This window comes from Heloderma suspectum, chromosome 1, assembly GCF_057233095.1.
Source record: "Heloderma suspectum isolate Gila_16-S chromosome 1, 16-S_ref, whole genome shotgun sequence".
Taxonomy (NCBI): domain Eukaryota; kingdom Metazoa; phylum Chordata; class Lepidosauria; order Squamata; family Helodermatidae; genus Heloderma; species Heloderma suspectum.
This window is the reverse complement of record NC_139458.1, coordinates 421734001-421759866: the sequence shown is the minus strand read 5'-3', so window position 1 is coordinate 421759866 and position 25866 is coordinate 421734001. Positions and strand designations below refer to the sequence as shown.

The 25866-nt window shown below is 43.3% G+C and overlaps 1 protein-coding gene across 18 annotated transcripts in view; it reads left to right on the top strand.

Annotated features, from left to right (window-relative positions):
• The first annotated feature begins 378 nt into the window (after positions 1 to 378).
• NRXN1 (neurexin 1) overlaps positions 379 to 25866 on the top strand; it is a 1598206-nt gene continuing 1572718 nt past the window's right edge. For all 18 annotated transcript variants that reach the window (XM_084829231.1, XM_084829225.1, XM_084829224.1 and 15 more), the window contains exons 1-2: positions 379 to 642; positions 9434 to 11004. In XM_084829231.1, the coding sequence (XP_084685357.1) occupies positions 10266 to 11004 (739 nt within the window). In that variant the 5' untranslated portion in view covers positions 379 to 642; positions 9434 to 10265. The remainder of the gene's footprint in view (positions 643 to 9433; positions 11005 to 25866) is intronic.

The window sequence follows — 25866 nt, the reverse complement described above, 5'->3', positions numbered from 1 at the left end:
TCTGAAAGGGGCGGGGGCTGAGACTCCTCCGTCCGCTGTTGGGATCCACCACTGTTAGGAGAAGCCCACGAGGGTTCCATTTTCTTCCATACCTGCAGCGCTATCCAGATCCCTGCTTGGGGAGGGGGGCGTGTTAGAAGGAGAATCACGTCACCGGCTCTGAAGAGAAGATCACAATTTGGTGCAAAAAAAAAGGAGGTGGGAGGGAAGGAGACGAAGATGCTAGTTTCATTTTAATTTTTACTGTGAGCGCGGCCGAGGCAGAGAATCTCTTCCTGCTCCAGAAGGGATGTGATGGAGAGATGGAGGCTGTTGTGTAGGGAGAGGTTGCTGTCCACGATGCTGCAGAGAGGACGGCTCCTCCCTCCTCTTGCAGACAGACAGCAACCAGGCGTCACGTGGGTCTCCGCTAGCCCTCCTTTCTCGCCGCTCTCCTCCCTTGCTCTTGGAGATAGATAGAAGCCCGAGCCTGACGCTGCTGAAAAGGCAACGGACCGACGGCACTTTTTTTTTTTCCCCCTCCTTTTTCATCCTCTTCTTCTTTCCCTTCCTGCCTTATTCAAAAGAACCTATGGGAAATTCTCTTTGACCGACACATGCCTCGAGATCTGCTCCTGGAAGCGAGAAGGAAAATCCGTGCAGGTAAATAGCTAGAAGAGGAGGGGACAGGTGTCTGTGGCGGTGGCTGGGAGGGGAGGGATGGGGGAGGTTGGGGACGGAAAATGCCCGTTTAGCAGGGCTCGGATCTGTCAAAGAGGCACCAGGGGTGTTTGCGTGCTGCTGGTTTTGCGTGCAGAGGGTTGAAGAGGTAGATGATTTGCAAAGAGGTGAGGTGGTGAGACTGCTGTGGGTAGGAAGTTAAAGGCTGTCTGTGGTGATTTATTAGCAATTGGGGGGAGAATCTTGCCTGGCGTTTTAGAGACTCGAGGAAAATAAATCCGATCTTATTGATTTTCCCCACTCCACTCCCCCCCCCCTTCCACTGTTGGCAAAATATGTGACATTAGAAATAAGGATATATATATATATATATATATTCAAAAAGGGTGGGGGTAGAAAGGTGTTTTGAGCCTAGGATGGTATTTTGGGACACTTTAATTGGGATCCATTAAAAAGAGAGATAGGGAGAAGGTGCGGGAGAGATTCTCCCTTTCTCCTCCCCTTTGCCTATCTAATGTGTTAAAAGAAACTGCTCTGATCCATGCTGATGCCTTATTTTGGAAAGGATCATGATATATACAGGAATCAAAACTGAAACGTAACCACAGCCTTCTTCAGTAGAGGAGCAAAAACAAACAAGCAAACAAAAATTCAACCGTTTTCCGCCCCTAAAAGCCAAAGAAAGGACCTGATTCTAGAAATAATTAGGTAGAAATATATGAAAATGGGGGAGGGGGCGCTAAATAGCCATAAATAAATGAATGAATGAATAAATAAAATAATGGTGTTAAGTACTTGCTTTTGAATGAAAGTGCTTCTGTCTTTGGTTTCAGCAAAGGTTGTTTTTGGTATGTGTGGGGTGGTTGTGGGCTTCCATCCCCATCCCCTTTTTATTTCAGCCTGTAATTTGTGTGCTCTCTAGGTCTTTCCCGCACCCAGAGAAAATCCTATGGGCACTTATGGCAGCAGGATGCTGCCAAGACTGTACATGCCAAAATGACCTGCTATTTATTAAGGATTTATTGTCTTGCTGGTCTCTCTTGTTTTATTCTCCTTTCCTCCCCCCACCCCGCACTCCCCCACCCTTATTAATAGATCAGTTGGGGCACCTGTGACCAAAATGTGATTTTAATAATAATAAAAAGATAAGGCAGTTCTAGGGGAGGATGTTGTGTTCATTGATGAGTGGTGAATACTGAATCCTTAGAGAAGAGGGACAAAAGGTTTATTTTTAAAACAAACAAACAAACAAACAAACAAAAATCTGAAAACCCATTTAAAGCATGCATGTTAAATCAGCAGTCCATCTTCTATAATATATCTGCTTCCCTTGTTTTGCAAATGACTAGACAGTTGGTGCTGTTTATCATTGTATCAGCCATAATAAATTAGCAAGCTGCTGTTTTTTATTTATTTTTTTGCTGTTGTGGTGGTGTGTATGAGAAGTAAGCGGGGCAGCATAGGCAGAAAGGGACTGAGCATCAATCTCATCTAAGAAGGATCTTGAAGAGGGATCCCCTTAGCTCAGTGGCTCACTCAGCTGATACTTGTAGGGACCGCTCTGCCATTCACTCCTGACTCACACATGTATGCATGTGTGTGCGTGTGTTCAGACAAGCACATATAGCCTTGCCAAGCTTCCAGCTTTCCGCAGGGCAGCCTAAGTGACCACTTTCCCTCCCAATTGGCACAGCTTCACTGTTTCTATATGTGCAGTCAATCCAACATCATTCACGGACCCTGTCTATTAAGACGCACACAATATTTTCCCTCAGAACAGATACCCATTGTTCATTTTATACCCACATTATTTCACAATCATGCAGAGACTAGAAGATACTCCTTTATGAGAGCATTTAACTCATACAGTCATCTACCTGTCAATAGCTACATCCCATTTCTCCAAACACACACACCCCTCCCCAAAGCCATTCTCATAGATCTACAATTGACAGATCCAGAACTACAAAAAACTCTTATCAAAGCCAGAAACTGGATGGCTGTGATCCAGGAACTTTTTCAAACATACTATTATGACCTCTGGAATATTTCTTCTCCTTCTTATGCACAACATATGCCATTGGGTGTACAGATGATCAGGTGATGTGCTCTCAGGAGCAACCCTTGTCATCACACACAGTTACTCTCTTCATGTGGTATGTTTTCAGTCACCATTCTTTTTCAAACCTGCAAACACAAAGAAGTAAATTCTTCTCCAGCACAGAAACACCCACCCACCCCTCTTTCCCACATGCTGAGTCCATTCCGAGCCTCGTGACTCACTGCAAATCTGTTTCACACTCTCAGACACACTGACCCCCAAACCTTCTGTCTCACAGACATGCATTAACCCCATCACGACACCTGCTGTACTAAGCTACACACCAGCATAATTCACTGTGTGCACACTGTTATTCTGTTTGCAACACCATTTTTCTTTCACTTCTGCTAACACACACGCAAACACACATTACCGCCCCTGCAGTTCAGCCACTCAATAACAAAACACACTTTCTACATTCTCCTTCATGAGGCTCACTTTCCCCCTCAACAGACTCACCATCTAAACAGCAACAACACCAACAAATGCCAGTGCTTTCTCTCTCACACACAGCAGCATCGTGACACCTGTCTGGGATACCATACTTTTGATCACACCCACAGCAATCCTTTTTTGGTCCCCTTTTTTACATACACATCAGCCCTTTTGTCTCTGAAACACCTTAACATGCCTCATATAGTGCTCACTCTGACTGTGTAGGTGAACTCTCTCCATAGACCCAATGTTTTGCTAATGCCAGTGTGAGATACAGACAGACAGATGATTAGTTCCTCCTGACATTCTTTGTAACACACAAAATTAATGTGCCCCCTTCCCACCGCTTACTCTCTGTCACACAACATGTGCACGCACATACAGCTTCTGCATGCAGTTTTTTTTCTCCCTCTATGTGCACAAATTAACCCTTTCCTGAAATTCTCTCTCCCCTTCCATACAAAGTTAACCATGTTCTGTCATTCTCTCTGCCCCCCCCAATACATGCACATGTCAAAACTCTCTCTCTTATGCATGCACACAGACACAATAGGCTTTGTCATCCAGTGTTCCCCATCTGACACTTTCTATAGGAAAGTAGCACTTTCCTGTAATTCTCACAGTTAATTTACCACTTCTCGCACATTTTTCACACATTCATGCCCCCCCTCCCCGACCCTCACTTTCCTTTAGCATTATTTCTTCGAGCACATCCACCTTCTCAGGTAGGGCTCACAGCTCAGGAGCAGAGCGCATGCTTTGCATGCAGGAGATCCTAGGCTCAATTCTTGGCACCTCCAAGGAAAAAGGATCTCTCCTTGCAAAGACCCAGCATGGCCTAAGACTTTGGAGAGCTCCCTCCGGCCTGGTCTGAGAAGGCAGGACAGGGCTGGGCGGCCTCCTGGACTGATGAAAGGCGGAGAGAGCTACACGTGCAGCCCCTCTATTTTGTGGGGCAGCCATCTCCCAGAGGCAGAGCAGGTGGCTGCAAAGGAACCCCAGGTCCTGTTCTTGGCCTCTGCATCCAGCACATCAACAGGCTTGGGGCGGGACCATGGCCCCGTGGGAGCACACATGCTGTACATTCAGAAGGGCCCAGAAGCATGCTCAACCCCACAGGTTAAAAGGATTTCCAAACACGGGCCTGTTGAAAGCCGGGGGTGGGAAAGGGCCACTGCTGAGACCGGAGAGCTCCTCAGAGGGAAGAGCCATCTGTTGCAGAGCAGACCCAGCCTCTTGTAATCCTTAGGTGTGGTTCCTTCTCCCTTCTCTCTCATACCCACACAAATAACCCCCTTCCTCTCTCGCCCACAGGCAGATAACGAATTTGCCCAATTTCTCCACATCTGCCCCACACATGTTCGATATCGAGAGCCACTGTGGGGTAGAGGTGAGAGTGTTTGGACTGGGACTCAGGAGGCCCAGGCTGTAGTCCCCGCTTGGCCATGGAAGCTCACCGGCTGACTTTGGGCCAGTCCCGTACTCTCCGCCTAACCTCCCTCACAGGGTTGTTGTGAGGACAAAACGGAGAGGAGGGGAGCCACGCACGCTGCGTTGGGTTCCTCGCAAACGGCAAAAAAGGCGGGATATAAATGTAATGGCAACGACAATCCCCCGCAGGCATGGCGCCACCTCTTTGGGATAGTCTCCACCAAACGCACGGTCTTTCACACACCCCGTATGCGCCCCAGCCCGGCCCGGCCGTTGCTCCCTCCCCTCTCGTTCCCCTGCTTCAGCCCAGCGACGGGGAAACGAGGGAGCTCGGCCGACGGCGGCTGGAGGCGGAGGCCCGCTGGCGTTTTCGCTCGCCGCGCTCCCTCTCCAGCGAGGAAGGCGCGGTAGCGGCCGCCCCGCGGAGAGCTCGCGAAGGCGCCGGCCTCTCCCGGAGCCTCGCCGCGCGCGCTGCCCGGTGAGAGGAGGAGCCGAGCGAGGCTGAGCAGCTGCCCGTGGGCGCGTGAGGCAGACGGGCGGACGGTCGGTCGGACGTGGGGTGGAACGTGGCTGGCAGCGGGCGCCGGCTCAACGCGGCGCCATAAATGCCGCCTCCTCCTCCTCCGCGCGCCTCTCCGTGCCGCCGCGCCACGAGGCGCCCGGCGGGGCCAGGGCCGGGCGCGGGCAGGGCCAGGGCGAGGGGGCGGCTCGTGGCCCTCGGCGCCGACGCGTCCGCGCCTCTCGCCTGGCTCGCGGCGCCTCCTGGGGGCTTCGGCCGTGGCGCGCGCGCGCACCGGAGGCCCCGCCGCGTCTTCGGCGGAGGTCTCCGCGGGGGTCGGCCGGCCGCCCCTCAGGAGGTGAAGAGAGGCGTTCGCTGCCGCGTTTGGTGGCCGCACGCGGGCACATCTGCGGAGAAAGCGGGGTGGGTATAGACTGCACGCGCGCGCGCCAGCGCGTAAGAGGACCGAAGCGTGAAAGCCAGCCGGAGCGCCACGCGCTTGGCTTCCGCCTCGTTCGCCTGCTGAACAAGTTGGGAGCGGGAACGTTTTTCGTGAAGACCTCAGTGTTGTAGGGTATATAGGGTTTCCGTGACGAGCTGCGTCTTTCCTGGGTCCGGGACCAGCGTCTCTGAAGCGCTGTTCGATGCTTTCAAAGCCCGCTCTCGCCCCCCGCCCCGTGTGTCTGCGCGCGCGTGCGTCTGGGTGCGTGATTGATTTCAGTTAGGTGGCGTTGGAAGCAGATAGGCAAGTCCCGTATGTGTGCCCACCTGTGTCTGAGCAGAGTTGACCCCAATGACCCCGCAATCCGTGCACTCCCCCTGCCCTTACACACACACACACACACACACACACGGGACAGTCCCTATTTGACTTGATCGCTTTCTGATCAATCCTTGCCCCAATTCTGTCCCCATCTTAAAATCTATTTTTGCCTTGGGAGGAGTGTGTGTGTGTGTGTGTGTGTGTCTTATTTATTTATTTTTATTACCATGAGTCATTCCAGTTTTGATCCTTCAGGGGTCAACCCCCTCTCTCCCCCTCCCCCAGGTCTCTAGAAGGAAAAGCTCCGATATGAGGCGCCCATGCTCCTGGCGTCTAGCGCACGTTTATTTTATTTTATTTATTTTACTGCATTTATATCCCGCCTTTTTTCTCTTGCAAGGAACCCAAGGTGGCGTACATAATCCTCCTCCACTCCATTTTATCCTCACAACAACAACCCTGTGAGGTGGGTTGGGCTGAGAGTCTGTGACTGGCCCAAAGTCACCCAGTGAGCTTCCATGGCCAAGCGGGGACTAGAACCCGGATCTCCCAGCTCCCAGTCCAACACTCACCACTACACCACACATGCATACAGATGCATGAAGCACACACGAACATGAAAAGCAGCATGCAGTGCACATTGTGCCATTTCACACATGGTGGCTGCTGAGGTATATTTTGAACCATCGTAGCATATTGTCAATTTGTGCATTCCCCCCCCCCATATATTTTTAACCAAAGCAACAAGCACCATTTTTGAGTAGGCTAATGCAGAATTAAGCAGGCTGTGGAGAGCCCTGAGCAAGGAGCAGTGGTGGAATGGGGCTGTGGTAAGGAAGTTATTTTAATAACAACAACAACAGCAACAACAACAACAATGCTATCCTTAGTATGAGAATGGGGATGCTGCAACAAACACGTTCCTGTGTTCCTTTGTGAAATGCTGCAGGGTATGACCATCCTGAATGGGCTTCCAAATGCATTCAGGAACTGCATCCTAAAAAGACGTACTGTTTTGATTTAATCTACTTTATTTACTGCATTCTTACCTTGCCCTTCAGGAGCCCTCATATCATATTCAGGAGCCCCTTAATTTAAAGGAATGTTTTAGAGAAAAGAGATCCCAATTCTTGATTACTTCTCTTGGTTTTTGCAGTTTTCTGCTGGCACATAAAGTCTTAGCGACTACAACATGATATGCCCCACTCCTGTCTCATCCAGCTGTTTCCAAATGGCCCTACTCCCTTCCTTTTCCAGGGAGGTATAAACTGAGCTCTAGTTCAGTGGTAGACAACATGCTTCTCAAGCAAAAGGTCCCAGGTTCGGTCTCCACTCCAGCATCTGGTAGGGCTGGGACTGAAATCCTGGGGAGTCACTGCCAACCAGTGCATACAGTGCTGCTGAGCCAGGTGTACCAATGTTCTGACTTAGTATAATGTAGCTTCCTATGCTCCTAAACACTTCTAAAATGCACCAAGACCCTTAGAATTCCAAGGTGCTACCCCCCCCCCATTTCTTTTTCTATTCCCTGGAAATTGCTATGTATTAAAATGCACAAAGCAAGAAAATGAAAATAAACAAAAACCATGCTCTGAAGGGAAAAAAAATACACAAAATGTTGGAATGTGCATCCTCCATCTTGAAGTTACAAGACATTAAAATGCATCAGTTGCCTTTTTGACTGATTTCAAAGGGTTGTATCCAATTTTAGTTCTACCTAGAGCAGACCCATTGAAATGAATGGGACTTAAGTTAGACAAACATTGGATACAACCCAAAGTATTTATATTTATTAAAGCATTGTACTGTAACGCCCAGCATTTTCCAGAATATTAAACTTGTATTGAACTGACCAATACACAGTACAAACTAATTGTTTTTCAGCTTTGCACCTTCATCAGTGCTCCTGGTTAAAATACTATGCAAATTATGGGTAGCAAGGGGTGGTTGGGATAGATACCCTCCTTTTTACAATACAGTGCAGATTATGAGTGGTAAGAGATGGTTGAGAGACTTGAGGCATATCCAGAAAGAATATGACATTTGATAGTATAGGCACAGTCTAGGGAAGGTTATGCTCTGGTATCGCTGCTTCCCTGAGGCTGCTTTTGATTTTCTGTTGCATGAATGAGCCTGATTTCTGCTGGAAGACATATTATTATATTATTTAAATAATTTATCTTGGCTTCCTTTCAGGGCAGAAGCCCTCCCAACGTGGTGTACAATAATAAAACTCATAATAATACCCAATATGGTCTTAAAAAGCAATAAAATAGCAATAAAACAGCAACAACAGCAAACATATCATGGGAAAGCCAAAGTAAAATAGTATGCTTTCCGGGCCTTCTGAAAGGCCTGCAATGATGGGGCCTGGCACACTCCCAGTGGCAACTTATTCTAGAGGTGTGGGGCCATTGCGGAAAAGGCCCTTTCTTGTGTGGTCACCCACCTAACGGCTCTCACAGGTGGGCAAATGAGGTGGGCCTCTCTTGCTGGTCTTACAATGAGGGCAGGCTGGTATGAGTGAAGTTAATGATACAATTGGGAACATTTGAGGTGAAGTGTGTGTGTATATTTCTGATGGGTGAGAGGTGAGTCTTAAAATGTGCAAACTGCTCTAGCCACACCACACATAAGCTCACATACATACATAAATTAAGTATAATATGTAAGTACGGAATGAAATATATGCAATATATGCAGATATGCAATTCTTTATCCTAGAGGAATGGCAACCGAAATTAGTTGAACCTCACTGTATGATATGAGCAGTCTAGCTGAATCCATTTGGGTTTTTCCTTTGCAATAATGGATCATTTCAGCAGTTAAATGTGGCAATATATATATATATATATATATATATATATATGTATGTATATGTATAGAGAGAGAGAGAGAAAGAAAGAGAGATATGAATACAATCGTATTTCTGTCAGGGAAAACAAAACAGCCACAACACTGTAGAAATTCATTGCCTGCTTTCCCCTGCTGTGATTTCATGTACCTTATTATTTTAAAAACATTGGGGGGAGGGGCATGCACATAGTGTGAATCATATCACTGAATGTAGGATTGCAGGGATATTTATACCATGAATGATGTCTTAGGATACCAAAATGGCAACGAACACCTGTTAGGCTGTAATCCTGTACATATTTACACAGAAGTAAGATGCACTGAAAATAATATAATTTCACTACTGATTTCTAATCACTACTGATTTCACTAATTCCACCCTTTGTGCCATAACAAGCTATGCATAATAGAGGCATTTTCAATTACGGTCTCCAAAAATTACTGTGGAAAACAATGACTAGTAGATTTCACTTGTCTCGGATTTGTCACAAGAAGGTTTTTTAGCACAGGGCATTAAGCATGTAGGTTTAGTTCTATTGCAGCAGGAGAACCTGAATTTGTCTCTCGTTATATATTTACAACTTTGGTGCCCTCACCCCTTTTACAGACTTTTACAGCTTTTTCAGTCATGCAGTCCTCTGAATTGTGAATGTAATTTTGTTTTGTTTCTTTTTTTAAATCTTTACAGGTGTTTTTTTTTATTTTAAAAAGAGCACAGTGCAAAACCCTCCAACAATCAAACATCAGGATCTTCTTAGTTTTGCCCTTGTGAAGCTTCGCATAGCAAGCAGCTTCTGAGCTATATGACAGCTTCTGGATTTCAGCCCACTGGGAAAGAGGCAAAGGATCTCCTAGTCTGTTGCATGGCAGGCAGTCCATGGTCTGACGAGAAGACCCATTTTGGGAAGACAGGATTGGAACTGGGAAATTGCTTGCACTGAAAGGTGAGGAGGGAAAAATCCTGGAAGAATACAGCTGTTGGGTAATGACATCTACATGCACTTGGATACTGATTTCTGTATGTATGCTGGGATATTGATCTCGCTGGGTTTGTGTATCTTTGGAGAAGATTTTCTGGGCAGTTTGTGGGCCTTTCCACATCTGTATATTTTCCTCCCCTCTCCATCTTCGTTCCAGCTTAGCAACATGGGCTTTTAATGGTAACATATCTGCTGACTCACTCTTAGACATCGCGCTGAGAAGCCAAGCAGATGACTGAATAACATCTGTTGGTGCCTTTTATTCTCTGAAGACCTCTTACAGCTCAAGCTGGTGCTTGAAAAAAAATCTTTTTCTCTTTCTTTCTCTGAGAGGAGAATTGATTTGCATCTTGGGTGACTGCGCCTGAGCCTCTCCTACTGGGGAGGCAGCTACGTTATTCTTTTGCAGTTCACCAGGAAAGCAAGAGTTACCCATCTAGTGTGAGTGGTTACTGGAAAGATTTTACCCTGTCTGCTTCAACCCCCCCACCACCACTCCCCCCTCCTCTCCCCCCTCTCCCCCACCCCACCCCACGAAGAATGGGTCCTGTGCTCCTCCGGCGTGGAGGTTGCCTTCTGCTCTGGATGGCACTGCTCCTGGGATGCTGGGCAGAGCTTGGCAGCGGCCTAGAGTTCCCGGGAGCGGAAGGCCAGTGGACTCGCTTTCCTAAATGGAATGCTTGCTGTGAGAGCGAGATGAGCTTCAACATGAAGACCCGCAGCTCCAGCGGCTTGGTCCTTTACTTTGACGACGAGGGGTTCTGCGACTTCTTGGAGTTAATTCTGACTCAAGGGGGGCGGCTCCAGCTGAGCTTCTCCATCTTCTGTGCTGAGCCTGCCATCTTGCTCTCTGACATGGCTGTCAATGACAACCTGTGGCACACAGTAGTCATCCGCCGCAACTTTAAGAACACAACGCTACTCATCGACCAGGCTGAGGCTAAGTGGGTCGAGGTGAAATCTAAGCGGCGGGACATGACGGTTTTCAGTGGCCTCTTTCTAGGAGGATTGCCTCCTGAGCTGCGCTCACCTACCCTAAAAGTAACGCTCTCTTTGGTGAAGGATCGGGAACCCTTCAAGGGATGGATAACTGATGTAAGGGTCAACTATACGCAGTCCTCACCTGTGGAGAGTCAGGAAGTGCGGCTGGATGATGAGCAGAGTCACCTGTGTGCCAGAGATGATGTTTGCCTCAATGGTGGTGTCTGTTCTGTGCTCAACGACCAAGCGGTGTGTGACTGCTCCCAAACTGGCTTCCATGGGAAGGACTGCAGCGAAGGTAAGGACCTGTTTCACCCTTGTCCTGCCAGCCTCTCCCTCAACAAAAGGGAGGCTCAGGAGATGGAGACTGCATGGCTTTTCCTCTGTATGAGTGAATCTTGCAGCTGTGCTTTTCCTTCATCCATCTCATACTTGGACCTTCTGTTAACTGTTCCAGCCCCTCTTCCTCCATCCTTTGAATGAATATGTGACCATATTTTTGAAACTTAGACACATTTAAAGGTTGCATGGTGGTAGTGAGTAGAAATTGTGCTTCTGGGGACAGGAGGGTGTGGTCATTGGATAAGGTGAACATTGTGGTAAGCAGAATTTTGTAGCATGGAATGAAATGTAGAGAATAGGAGGAGGAAGGGAAAAGCTGGTTTGTACGTGTGTGCGCATGTATTTCCCCTTTCAAGAAATGGGTAGCATGGAATTATCCTTGAGGATTTCTCTTCAGGAAATGGGTTTTTAAATTCATCCACAACCCAGGTCAGCTGAAATACTAGGATTTAAACCTGTTTAGTCCCAAATGGGATTAGATAACTTTAAATGCAAGTAATTTCATTTAACAAGTTTGTGGATTTTACTGCTGGAAGTTCCATTACTGTCTGGAGGCATGGGAGGAGAGGTGATTGGATTTATTCCTTGTATGAGGATAATGGAGAAATGGAGTTTATTCTTCCCTGTATGGGTAGGTTTATTATTAATATCACCAGATTGCTTGAAGTCATATCAATGATTTATTTGTTCAGTATTTTAATGGGCAAGGAATATGAAATGTGGTGGATTTATAATTTCACATCAGAGTGAATGCCATTGTACAATAATGGAATTAGCCAATTGATATGTGAGTCACATGAAGGCCATACAACTGTAAAATGATTTTCATTGGGATATTTTCAGAGGGCAGTATTTGGAACTGGGGGAGTCAGAAGGCAGAAAGGGGATGTCCATATTTTACTCAATTAAAAATGAGTAATTGAAACATCATTGTCAGTGCCCACCCTTTTTAGTAATATGAATGGACTTATTTCTAAACTTTTGTGACTGCTTTTCCATCCTTCTGAAATAAATACAAAATATTTTTGTTTTGTATTTTTGTTTTCGTTAGACATGATAAATATAGTTTATGAAGGGACAGAATCTATATTTCTGCACACATATATAAAAGAAAGGAAACGGTCGTCTTACCAAAAGAAAAGTGGAAATGATTAATCATTTAAAATCAGTGTAATATAGGTCACTGTTTATTCTGTGGCACCATGTCAGTAATGGCTGAACAATTTGCCTTTATCACTTTTAATCACATTTCAGTGGCTGTAGAAAAAGAGACATTTGTAGCTGTACTTCTTATTATGTAAACTTCCCATCTTTGCTGTCCAGTACTTAGAGTTTCAGTCATTCAACACCTTTTTTAATTTATCAGCTCCTTATCTCTCATCTTTTGACCATTAGTTTAAAAACAACATTCAAACTTTTTATTACATATATTCAGAATAATAGGCTGTATGTCTGCTGGCTCTTGGGGAAATGTAGGCTTCTTGTCAAATGCTTGATTTCTATATGGTATAAGACCTGGAAGGAGTGTTTAAGATGTTTTGTATTGAATCTTGTTCTAATTCACAAGGGTAATTGATCAATAGATTAAATCGGTTACTACCACAAAACTATCCAATCCATGTTATAAAAATAATCAGGAAGTAACTTCTCAAGCAAGATTAATGCAGGCAATATAATCACATAAAGGACCAAGGAGAATAAAAGAAAAGGGCACATATTTATATTAAAAATGTGAAACAATAGCACCTCCCTTCAATTTATACTCTCATGTCAATGCATGCAATACCCTGTATTTTAAATCTGTATTTTAAACTCCTGCACTGCTGCTAGGTTTTATTGTGGTTGTATTGTTATATTGTGGTTTTAATGTTCTATATATTTTAAATTGTTTTATTGTGTGTTTTTGGTTTTAATTTTTGTGAACCGCCCAGAGAGCTTTGGCTATTGGGCGATATAGAAATAAATAAATAAATAAATACCCCCCCCCAAAAAAATATAATTAACACTTTTAATAGGAAAAATAGCTATCTTTAGAACTAGCTAGCTCTTACATGTACAGCCCTATTCTGTTTACATTTACTCAGAGGCAAGTTCCATTAATTTCAGTGGGGCGTACGCCCTGGAAAGTGTGCCTATGATTGTAGCCTTAGCAGCCCAGCACAAGTCTTTACAATTACAGTAACAGTAAGGAGTCTTAATCCCAATTTCAACATCTAATGGCAGGGAAAATGCAGTTTGTGTATGTGCAATATTGCACCTGCTTAAAATTTCTTTCAGACAAAAGACAACATTCCCAATAATTTATGAAGAGCTATTATTCGGAGCTCTTGCTTCCTGTTTGTTAATGAAAAACATTTTAACTAAGGTAGATTGCATAGCAGCAACAAGTAGGTCTTTGTATTGATTAATCAAAGGTTTGTATTACTCTGTGATTAGGTTACATTTCTTCTGACTAATTAGGAGAAGCAAAAATAAAATACGGGACATGTACAACCTGTTGACCTCATTAAGCTTAAGAATCACAGCAGCTATTGTGTATAGTAGTTCAGTTTCTGGAATTCTTTCTTCTTTTTGAGTGGTTCTGAGTCTCTGTAGTAGAATTGAAAACCAACAGTGGGGTTTATCCGGCGGCCTAGAAAACACACTGACTGAAGATGGTGTATGTTGGATAATGGTGCATTGTAGTTTGTATGAAGGATGAGTCTTTCATCAGCATCATCAGCATCGACATCATTAGCATCAGTATCATTAATTATTTATAGGTGCCTAAAATATACTTGGTGTTGTTGTACATGCATAAAAAGTAATTAAAAAAGTATTTCTGGCTGTTAAAACTTCATGACATTTTATGAGTGTGTGTGCATGTTTCTTGTGTAGTTTTCCTAACAAAGTGGAATGGAATAAAGGGTAAAAGAATTGTTAATGAATTTTCTTTTCACACCTTAGGTGCTGCTCATTATTGCAGATCATTGAACAGAAATCTGAAAAACAAACAAAAAAACAAACTCTTCCAACGCTGCTTTAAATACTGTAGCAATAAAGGCACTGCTACCTCCAGAGAGTCATCTATTTATATCATATTCCATTATTGTTCTTTGGTATATTACTAGTACTGTTGAAAATAATAGTAATAATAGTAATAGTAATAGTAGTAATAGTAATAGTGATAATGATAAATACAACATAGTACTTAAATAGCAGTTTTTGAGTATTCACATACATTGTCTCCGTGATCCTTACAACAACATTGTAAGGATCAGTATTATTCCTATATAGAGACCTGATTTATTGTATTTGCTTTGAAGAATAGGTTATAACTAGATTGGAGACTGACAGCCCAAACCTATGTATGCTTATTCAGAAGTAATAGCCCCACTGAGTTCAATGGAGGTTACTCCTAAGTAAGTTTACATAGTATTGCTGCCTGAATGTATGGAATAGAAAAGCCAGTTATCATTAGGCTTGTCACACACTATGGAATTTTAGATCAGATCACATCAAACTGTTTTCAAAATCCTGTCTCATTTTTGTGGCCACCACTGCAGATATAGCCACTTTAAATGTAGTATAATTCACGTATGTTCAATAGAAAGCATATTTTGCCTATATCATCCTGACAACTTATTACATCTTGTTCTATAGCTGGTCAGATAAAAAATCTCTAAAGAGCAAGAAGAGAGTGGGTAGTACAATAGATAATGGGCTTGGTCTTCTACTTCTAAGTCTATATGTATACCACAAATGCAGTGTCTCTATACATATCAGATTTTAGTTTATCTTCTGTAAAGGACCATAGTAGCTTAGTAGGCATGGTTGGGAACCAGAGTGCTGTAAATGCTTTCTGCAATTTACAGCTTGTCAGATCATAGAAATAACTTTCCATCATATGTCTTGAGCTGAACAAAATATGCAACCAAGGGGAAAATAAATATGTCTGTAGAACTGGCACATCCTTTTGCTTAACCACATCTTCAATTCTGGTTTTAATTAATGGTTTAACAGTTTCTGGATTAACTATACTCAAAAATAACACATATTGCTCTAGGATTTTTGAGCATTTAATATGTTTCTGAAAGAGGAGGTGCCAACAGACTGTTAAAAAATATGCTTCGTTGGCAATCTAGAGTCGCCCATTCTTAATAATTTAAGACAATAGTGATATATATTCACAAATTCTAGCAATAAAGGTCTTGAGTTCAACCCCTGGCTTCAAGCAGGGTCCTGGTGTGCTCCATATTATACATAGAAGGGCAAGGGATAGAGCAGGAGTGCAGAATGCCTTTCAGCTGGAGAGCCAAATTCAGTTTCAGATAAGTTATTAGGGGCTGCATTCTAGTGCTGGGCAGTGCTGAAAGCAAAATGGGTTGGGGACAAAGGCAAAAAGGGCAGAGCCAACATACCAAAGGCACCAGCATATTTTAGCTTAAAGCACTTACTGCTAGTAACCAGGAGAAGTGTTTCAGCCTTTTAGAATGGGGGAAAAAAACACACAAAACCTGGGAAACCACAAAATCACCAGTGGTTGAAGGAAGGGGGCAGGGCCAGGGGAAGGGGGCATGGCCTTCCGGCCAGATTGGAACCCCTGGAGGACCAGATTTGGCACCTGGCCTGAGGTTCTGCACCCCTGGGATAGAGGCTTGCCTAAGGCCACCTAATGAGTTCATGAGTGATTTGAGCTGACACTCTTATTTATTTATATTCATATCCCACCTTTCTTCCATCGTGGAACTCAAGGTGGTGACATGTGGTTCCAAGGTGGTCTCCCCTCCAAGCACTGACCAGACCCAGACCTGCTTAGCTTCGACATGGTGTTTGCCTCATGTGCCTTCAGACCATGCCCTGGGACCTCTTAGCCACTACATTAATATTAGTTCTTTTAATGCCCATTGAATAGTTGCCATAGGTCATTGGTATAGAAGGCACTCTGCCTGGTCTCGTCTACACAGGCAAAAATTGGGTGTATGACAATGACTAATCAGGAAAGGGATACTGAGGTTACAGTGGATATGTCAGTGAAAACGTCAACTCAGCATGCAGCAGCTTGAAAAAGGTGAATTCCATGCTAGGAATCATTAGGAAAGGGATCAACAATAAAATGACAAATACCGTAATACAAACCCATGGTGTGGCCACACTTGGAATACAGTGTGCAGTTCTGATCACTGTATCTCAAGAAGGATATTATATGTTTAGAAAATGTGCAGGAAAGGGCAATTAAAATGATCAAGGGACTGGAGCACTTTCCCTATAGGGAAAGACTACATTGTTTAAGGCTTTTTAGTTTTCATTTTTAAGGCAGCTAAGGGAGGGAACATGATAGAGGTTTATTAAATGATGCATGTGTAACACTTTTCTTCAGGGTCTCTAAAGGAACTCACATCAAAGGCCTTGTACAGCGACAATTAACATATATCATTTTAATTTCTTAATTAAAAACAATAATAATGCACATGTAATAATTTTATGATACATTCCATTGGGTTTTCTTGGCAAGAATACTGGAGTGGGTTGCCATTTCCTTCTCCAGTGGACCACATTTTGTCTGAACTCTCTGCCATGACCTGTCCGTCTTGGGTGGCCCTGCATGGCATAGCTTATGGCTTCACTGAGTTACGCAAGCCCCTTCGCCACAACATGGCAGTGGGGTCACGAAGAGTCGGACACAACTTAACGACTGAACAACAACAAATAATTTTATGTGCATAACGATTCATGTTTCACCAAAACAAGAAAACAGACACAACCCTCCCAAAGTTCTGTCTTTCAGCTTGTGTCCAGAACAAAAATATAAATGAAACTTCTCTCTGAAGCTTGATTTTTTCTGCTGGCCAAAGAAAGAAAACAGTCTCTACCCAGTTCAGTCCAGCTCCACAGCAATCTTCTCAAAATGGACCAGGATCCAACAACCTATGAACAATTTTTTAAACAGCCCTCTGTATAATATAAAAGAACATAAACAACAAGGAACTCATCATGTTTGTTAATAAAATCATGGCTCTTTAAAGCAATTTCAAAAGGAACCCTTTCCACTAACCTGTCTCAAGGGTTCAGGGTCTTACAGAGAGGAGAAAGCAAGCTTCCTCCACCTGCATTTTGGTAACTGCCCACTCCCTATCTCACTCCTTCACTGAGCATGTGCAGGAATATTCTCACTCAGAATTCCCAAAGAAAAAAAAACATACCAGTGGGTTTCACATGCAATGCATGAAGTGGATAGAAAAGATTTTTTTCTCCTTTTTTTTTTTTTTTAACAAACTAGAACTTGGGGTCATCCACATCCAATGCAACTCATTGCTAGGAATCCAGGACAGACAAAAGGAAATCTTTCTTCACACAGTACCTAATTCATTTAGATAATTTGCTTCCCAAAAATGTGTCAATGGCTGATATTTTATATGGCTTTAAAGGGGGACTAGACACATTTTTGGAGGATAGGGCTATCAATGGCTCGTCATTCAGTTCTGAATGCAGTTGAGCTAGAACTAACATACAATTAATCAGAGTGGTTTCAAATAAACAATACCTGTTCAGAAAAACTGAAGAGTAGTAAAATTAGAACAGATTACCAGATACTTTTAATAAAGTATTCAAGGTTGTTCTTAAAATCCAGAAAAGAAGAACTAATAGTCATATAATTCACCATGCTGCAAGATTTGGAGAAATAAAATAGTGAAATGCAGAAGGCTTCCAGGACCATGAAAGATTTTAGCTTAAAAAAACACAAAACAACTTGGCTTGTGTGACTGAGCTTTATCATGTCTAAACAGGAAACAATTTTTAATCACTGCTAGTATTACCTTTACGTAAAAGTCATCCTTTTAAAATCTTATTCCTCTTAATGAGGCCATGACAGACTTTAAAAGTAGGTATAACAACATAGTAAAAGAGCCAGCCCTGACATTTTTCAAGCATTTTCACTGTTCATCACATGAGATAACAACAGTTTTATCACATTGTTCCCCATGTAGTACGTATCACTTTCTGCGAACCTCCTAATAATGTCAAGAACATTCTGGAACAGTGGGTTCCACAGATAACTCATAGAATAAACCACGCTTTCATCATTTGATTTTCATTCTTGATGGTCATACTTGACGAAATTATGTGAAGAATTTGTTGTTGTTGTTGTTCTTCAGTTGTTAAGTCGTGTCCGACTCTTCGTGACCCCATGGACCATAGCATGCCAGGCCTTCCTGTCCTCCGCTCTCTCCCAGAGCACGCTCAAGTCCTTATTCATTGCATCGGTGATGCTATCTAGCCATCTCATCCTCTGCCGTCCCCTTCTCCTTTTGCCTTCAATCTTTCCCAGCATCAGGGTCTTTTCCAGGGAGTTTTCTCTTCGCATTAGTTGGCCAAAATATTTGAGCTTCAGCTTCAGTATCTGTCCTTCCAATGAGCACTCAGGGTTGATTTCCTTTAGGATGGACTGATTTGACCTCCTTGCAGTCCAGGGGACTTGTAAGTGTCTTCTCCAGCACCACAGTTCGAAAGCATCAGTACTTCAGCGCTCAGCCTTCCTTATAGTCCAGCTCTCACAGCCATACATTACTATTGGGAAAACCATAGCTTTGATTAGACGGACCTTTGTCGGCAAGGTGATGTCTCTGCTTCTTACTATGCTGTCTAGGTTTGCCATAGCTTTCCTCCCAAGGAGGAAGCGTCTTTTAATTTCATGGCTACAGTCACCATCTGCGGTGATCTTGGAGCCCAAGAAAGTAAAATCTGTCACTGCTTCCATTTCTTCCCTTTCTATATGCCAGGAAGTGATGGGGCCAGATGCCATGAACTTAGTTTTTTTAATGTTGAGTTTCAAACCAGTTTTTGCACTCTCCACTTTCACCCTTAACAAGAGGCTCTTTAGATCCTCTTCGCTTTCTGCCATTAGGGTGGTATCGTCTGCGTATCTGAGGCTGTTGATAATTCTCCCGGCAATCTTAATTCCGACCTGTGATTCATCCAACCCGGCGTCTCTCATGATGTACTCTGCATATAAATTAAATAAGCAGGGCGACAATATACAGCCTTGTCGTACTCCTTTCTAAATTTTCAACCAATCGTTTGTTCCATGTCCGGTTCTTACTGTTGATTCTTGACCCTCATAAAAGTTTCTCAGGAGACAGGTAAGGTGGTCTGGTACTCCCATCTCTATGAGAATTTGCCAGAGTTTGTTGTGATCCACACAATCAAAGGCTTTAGCGTAGTCAATGAAGCAGAAATAGACATTTTTCTGGAATTCTCTTGCTTTCTCCATGATCCAGCGAAAGTTGGTGATTTGATCTCTAGTTCCTCTGCCTCTTTGAAACCCCGCTTGTACTTCCGGTAGTTCTCGGTTCACATGCTGCTGAAGCCTACCTAGCTTGTAGGATTTTGAGCATAACCTTGTTGGCATGTGAAATGAGCGCAATTGTACGGTAGTTTGAGCACTCTTTGGCATTGCCCTTCTTTGGAATTGGAATGTGAACTGACCTTTTCCAGTCTTGTGGCCACGGTTGAGTGTTCCAAATCTGTTGGCATATTGAGTGCAGCACTTTAACAGCATCATCTTTTAGGATTTTAAATAGCTCAGCTGGAATACTGTCATCTCCACAAGCTTTGTTGTTACTAATGCTTCCTAAGGCCCACTTGACTTCACTCTCCAGGATGTCCGGCTCAAGTTCAGTGACCGCACTATCATGGCTATCAGGGACATTCAGATCTTTCCTGAATAGTTCTTCTGTGTATTCTTGCCACCTCTTCTTAATCTCATCTGCTTCTGTTAGGTCCCTGCCTTCTTTGTCCTTTATCATGCCCGTCTTTGCACAAAACGTTCCCTTGAGATCTCCGATTTTCTTGAAGAGATCTCTAGTCATTCCCATTCTATTGTTTTCCTCGATTTCTTTGCATTGTTCATTTAAGAAGGCCTTCTTGTCTCTCCTTGCTGTTCTCTGGAACTCTGCATTCAGTTGGATATATCTTCCCCTTTCTCCCTTGCTTTTTGCTTCCCTTCTTTCCTCAGCTACTTGTAAAGCCTCATCAGACAGCCACTTGGCTTTCTTGCATTTCTTTTTCTTTGGGATGGATTTCGTTGCTGCCTCCTGAACAATGTTACGGATCTCCATCCATAGTTCCTCAGGCGCTCTTGTCTATCAGGTCTAATCCCTGAAATCTATTCCTCACCTGCACTGTATATTCATAAGGGATATGATTTAGGTCATACCTGAATGGTTTAGTGGTTTTCCCTATGTTTATCAATTTAATCCGAAATTTTGCGATAAGAAGCTCATGATCTGAGCCACAGTCAGCTCCAGGTCTTGTTTTTACTGACTGTATAGAGCGTCTCCATCTTTGGCTGCAAAGTACATAATCAATCTGATTTTGATATTGACCATCTGGTGATGTCCATGTGTAGAGTTGCCTCTTGTGCTGTTGGAAAAGAGTGTTTGCTATGATCAGCGTGTTCTCTTGGCAAAACTCTATTAGCCTTTGTCCTGCTTCATTTTGTACACCAAGCATTTATCTGTCTTTTGACACAATGATATTCTTCAGCAATAGTTTCTACTTACAGTTATACTTCACCATATAAAGATTTACTTCTTTAAAAATCACTGTCTTTATACTCGCCATCTCACAAATACAGACAGGTACATAAACTTTATAGGCTGTTCCATACCTGGGACATTTCTCAAAACATCAAAGAGAATGAGCATTATGAAGCTGCCTTATGCTGAGTCAAACCATTGCTCTGTCTAACCCAGTACTGTGTATTTGGACTGGCAGTGGCTCTCCAAGGTCTTGCCCAGATGACTTTCCCAGCACTACCTTCTGAGATCCTGTAACAGGAGAGGCCAGGGACTGAACCTGGGACCTCCTTCATGCAAACTGCGTTATGGTCTTTTAAATTATAGATATAATTCAGAAAAACATGTCATTCCTTTTAATAGCAATATCTGCTGGTGAGTGCCTACAGAATTTGAGCCAAAATAGGACCATTGAGAAACAACTGGGATGTATCAGCATGTTTATGGGAACTGTAAGTTTTGCGGAAGTACATTTTTCAGATTACTGTTTTAAAGCAACACAACAGTGAAGGAGGCAAAAAATCCAAAAAGCAGTCTATGAGTATTGAGCATGCTTAGTATCCATGGATAATAAAAGACAGAGGAACAAAATGGTGGTTCACCTATTAAATAAGGATGGCAAAATGATAACAGATGACAAAAAAGGCAGAAATGCTCAATTCCTATTTTGGCTCAGTCTTCTCCAGAAAGAGGGTCTATTATCCCCCTGGCAAAGGCAAACTACATGGTCAAGAAACACCTAATTACTTCGAGTGAGTTCATATCTCCAGGGCCAGATGAACTGTATCCGAGTAATAAAGGAACTGGCAGAAGAACTCTCAGAACCACTGTCCATTATCTTTGAGAAATCATGGAGGACGGGTGAAGTGCCAGATGACTGGAGGAGGGTTAATGTTGTTGCTATCTTCCAAAAGGGCAAAAAGGAGGAACCTGGGAACTACAGACCAGTCAGTCTGACATCAATCCCTGGGAAAATTCTGGAGCAGATGATAAAGCAATTCATCTGTAAGCATCTTGAAAACAATGCAGTGATTACTTGAAGCCAACATGGATTTGTCAAAAAAAAAGTCCTGCCAGACGAATCTGATCTCATTTTTTCATCGGGTAACCTCCCTTGTAGACTGTGGGGATACTGCGGACATAATATACTTTGACTGCAGCAAAGCTATTGACGAAGTGCCCCATGATATCCTGATGAGCAAACTAGCTCAAAGTGAGCTAGATGAAACAACTATCAGGTGGATCCACAGTTGGCTACAGAGTCAGACTCAAAGAGTGCTTATCAAAGAGATCTTCTCAAACTGGGGAGAGGTAACGAGCGAGGTACCACAGCACTCAGCCCTCGGCCCAGTGCTCTTCAACATTTTCATTAATGACTTGGAGGAGGAGGTGCAGGGAGTGCTTATCAGATCTGCAGATGACACAAAATTGGGTGGGATACTTAATACCCTGGAAGACAGAAACAAAATTCAAATTGATCTTGATAGGCTGGAGTGCTGGGCAGAAAACAACAGAATGAAATTTAATAGGGATAAATACCAAGCTCTGCACCTAGGAAAAAGAAACCAAATGCACAGTTACAAGATGGGGGATACTTGGCTCAACTATATTACAAGCGAGAAGGATCTTGGAATTGTGGTAGTAGGGATGTACGAACTGTGCTCCTATCGTCCCTCTTGACTTCGGCTGTCACAAGTTGAATATGAGCCAACAATATGATGTGGCTGCAAAAAAGGCAGATGCAATTTTGGGCTGCATTAATAGAAGTATAGTTTCCAAATCATGTGAAGTACTAGTTCACATCTACTGAGCACTGGTTAGGCCTTACCTGGACTACTGTGTCCAGTTGTGGGCACCGTATTTTAAGAAGGATGCAGACAAACTGGAAAAATTTCAGAGAAGGGCAAAGAAGTTGATCGGAGGCCTGGAAACAAAGACCTCTGAGGAGACACTGAAGAAACTGGGCATGTTTAGCTTTGAGAAGAGAAGAGTGAGGGGAGATATGTTAGTGCTCTTCAAGTACTGAAAAGGTTGTCACAGAGAAGAAGGCCCGGTTCTCCTCTTGATCATCCCAGAGTGCAGGACATGGAATAATGGGCTCAAGTTACAGGAAGCCAGGTTCCAGCCACTCATCAGGAAATCTTCCTGACTGTTAGAACAATACAACAGTACAACAATTACTTACGGAGGTAGCGGGCTTTCCCACACTGGAGGCATTCAAGATGAAGCTGGACAGCAACCTGTTAGGGATGCTCTGACTTGGATCCCTGCACTGAGCAGGGGGTTGGACTCGGTGGTCTTATAGGCCCCTTCTAACCCTACTGTGCTATGATTCTATGAATGTTGTATTTAAGTGGAGATGGGGCAAGGGGGACTGGAATGCCCTGCTTGAGTTCCTAACAATTTATAGTAGGGGTGAGCAAGGACATCCAGGGTCCGTTTTTGTCCCCTGGATCCCCCCACAAGCCAATCCCCTTGCAGGCATGCCCCAAATAAAAATAAATAGATTTTTTAAAAATTATAAAATTGTGCCTGTAGCAGCTTCAGAGTGCCAGAAGGGTCAACATTAGCTTGTTCAACCCTTTTGGTGCTTTGCAGTAGCTACGGCTCACTAAAAGCATAAAAACTTCAAGCAAGCTAATTAGCTTCAAGCAAGCTAATTTTGATGCTTTGGGCACACCATAGTGCTACGGATACCTTTTTTAAAAAACACACACACACCTGATTTTGAGGGTCTACAGTGGGGGCCACATGGGTCCTAAAGGCTACATATTGCCCAACCCTGATGTATAGCAACTGGTTGAGTGCAGATGGGATTGCAGTCAAAACACGAACATTGAGAAGCAAGAACAAGGTATCAGCATGCTTAGGGGAGCGTAGAGGTATGCAGAGGTACAAAACATTCTGTAAAAAAAAATCTGAAGGAGGACAAGAACCCCCCCCCCCCAACAGGTTTATGACAACTGAATGTGCTCACTGTCCCCCAAGAGATGTTGGTGGCAAGGTAGTGAATTGCCCTGCTTGAGCCCCTTACTGGCCAGCCAGAACCCTGAACAGGAGTGTTCCTGTTACAGAGGTGCAACATTTTGCACTAATGTATGTGTGTAATAATAGAAGCCAACTGATCTTGATGCCAATGCTAGCCATAGATAATAGCTTATTTCAGACTGAAGTGAGAATCCCAAGCATCTGAGACTTTGGCGTAGGAAAATAATAAAAGTAGCGTAATTTTAGAATCAAATTTGAAGCCACTCTTTCTGGACTTTAAACTTGAAAGGTCAGTGAAGGTGAACGACCTGCCAGGAATGGAAAGGAACTATTTTAGCAACTCTTGGACCCATAACTTTTTATGAACATTACCGGGAAGAACAATGACTGTGTGATAAGCCTGAATAATTTAGACGTTTCTATGGAGGGAAAAGTAACAATATCTATAGCACTCATTGTGTATACCACATACAATTCTGTAGACACAAATAGGGGTGCTGCAGAATCAGAGTACATTACCTAGATTGTAAAATGCTGATGTTTCTTTCTATGAACAAAAGAAAGCAGTAGATTTCAAACTGTTCCAGGTAATCCTGGATTTCCTTGAAAGATTAGGGTTGATTTTTCAGTGACAAGATTTGTAATGGTTAATAGTCTTCTCTGAAAGTTCACTTGTCTACAAGTACCTATTTTCCCCTCCTTTGTGTAGCCACAGGAAAGTAATGACTATTTTGAGATAAGTGGTGGGCTGACCTCACTCCTGCATGGTTTCCTATTATTTGTTTTCAGTGGTTCACAAATGTATTTTAAATTTACAAAGGAATAGTCAATATCTCTTAACAGTTATCTAATCTGTGATAACTGACCTTGAATATGCAGTCTTGCTAGAGTGCTTTGGAGAAACAGAGCGAGTTCCACCACCTTCAGCATTTTTTCTTTGCAAAAGTTATAATGATAATAATAAATCCCTAGGCACTAGATTAGGAGTGCAAAAGATGCAGCCCATAGGTCACACTCAGCCCCACAAAGCCTGTCTTGTGCCCCCACAGACCCCTAGCACCTGGTGCTACTGAAAACAAAAAAAAGAGAGGGATAAAATACTCTATGGTTCCTGCTCTTGAAGCATCATTCCTACAGCATCCTAGGAAGCAGTACTCAAGGGTTCTTATCTGCTTTCTTGGATGCTCCAGGGACACTCTTGGAACAAGGCTTCTATGGCAGGAACCATGGAGCCCATTTCTAGAGTGTGTGTGTTCTTTTTTCTTTTCTTTTTTCAGCAGCAGCAGAGGGAAGGGAAAGGTTAAAGCTGTGAATGACTAGGTGTGTGTATGCTTGAGTGAGTGGGGAGTGGTGACTGTGCTTCAAACATTAGCAGAACAGATAGAAAGGCCTCTGTCCACCCAATCAGGCATTATTGATGACTCTTGCCTTTCACCAGCATTGTCATCACTGTAGATCTTTTCCATCCATCCATCCTCAGCCAGGTTTATGGTACTGAAGAAAGACTCATTAACTATGGTTGCTATAGATTAACTAGAACAGTGCATTTGTTTAGGAACATGTAGGTCTACTCAGAATTCATAAACCAAGCTTCAGCTCACAGTGAGCTTACATGACTGATCTGTAAACTTTTCAAACAGGGGCTTTATACTCGCAAGTGAAAGATGGTTAGATTTTGTCGTACTAGAAGTGTAATCACAGCCCAGCAAGAAAACCGCCTGGCAGAATTCAGAATTATGTGGAGTTTTCTTTTAATGTCTTCCATCTCTGACTTTAATGGCAACCTCTGACATGTATCTTAAACTTTGAGGCAGGGAAGCAAGATGCATTATGGATGTATCCTGGAATCTGATATTTTAAAGTAATGATTTCTCTTCTGCAACTTTTCAGACAGGCTGGACCCAAACTTGTAAACGTTTAGGTTCATTTTGGCCAGAGAAGAAAGCAACTGTGTTTAATGTATGGAGATTGTATGGGACAATGTTTTGACAGTGGTAGGAAATATGCACTGCAATATGCATAACTTCACTACTAGCAACTAGAGGAAGGATCACATTTGATTTGTATTAGACTTTGCTTGCTTACAGCCTTAGGCAGGTAGAACTGTTGCTTTTGTAGAATAAGTCTAATGATCCCATGGCGAAAATGAATGCTTGCAAAAGATTTCAGATTTTCTAGATGCCAAATTCTTGTGAGATTAATTGCAGTCTGATAGTGATATATCTCCCACATATATAGGGAGCTTGGATTCTCCTCCTCCCACCCCATAGATC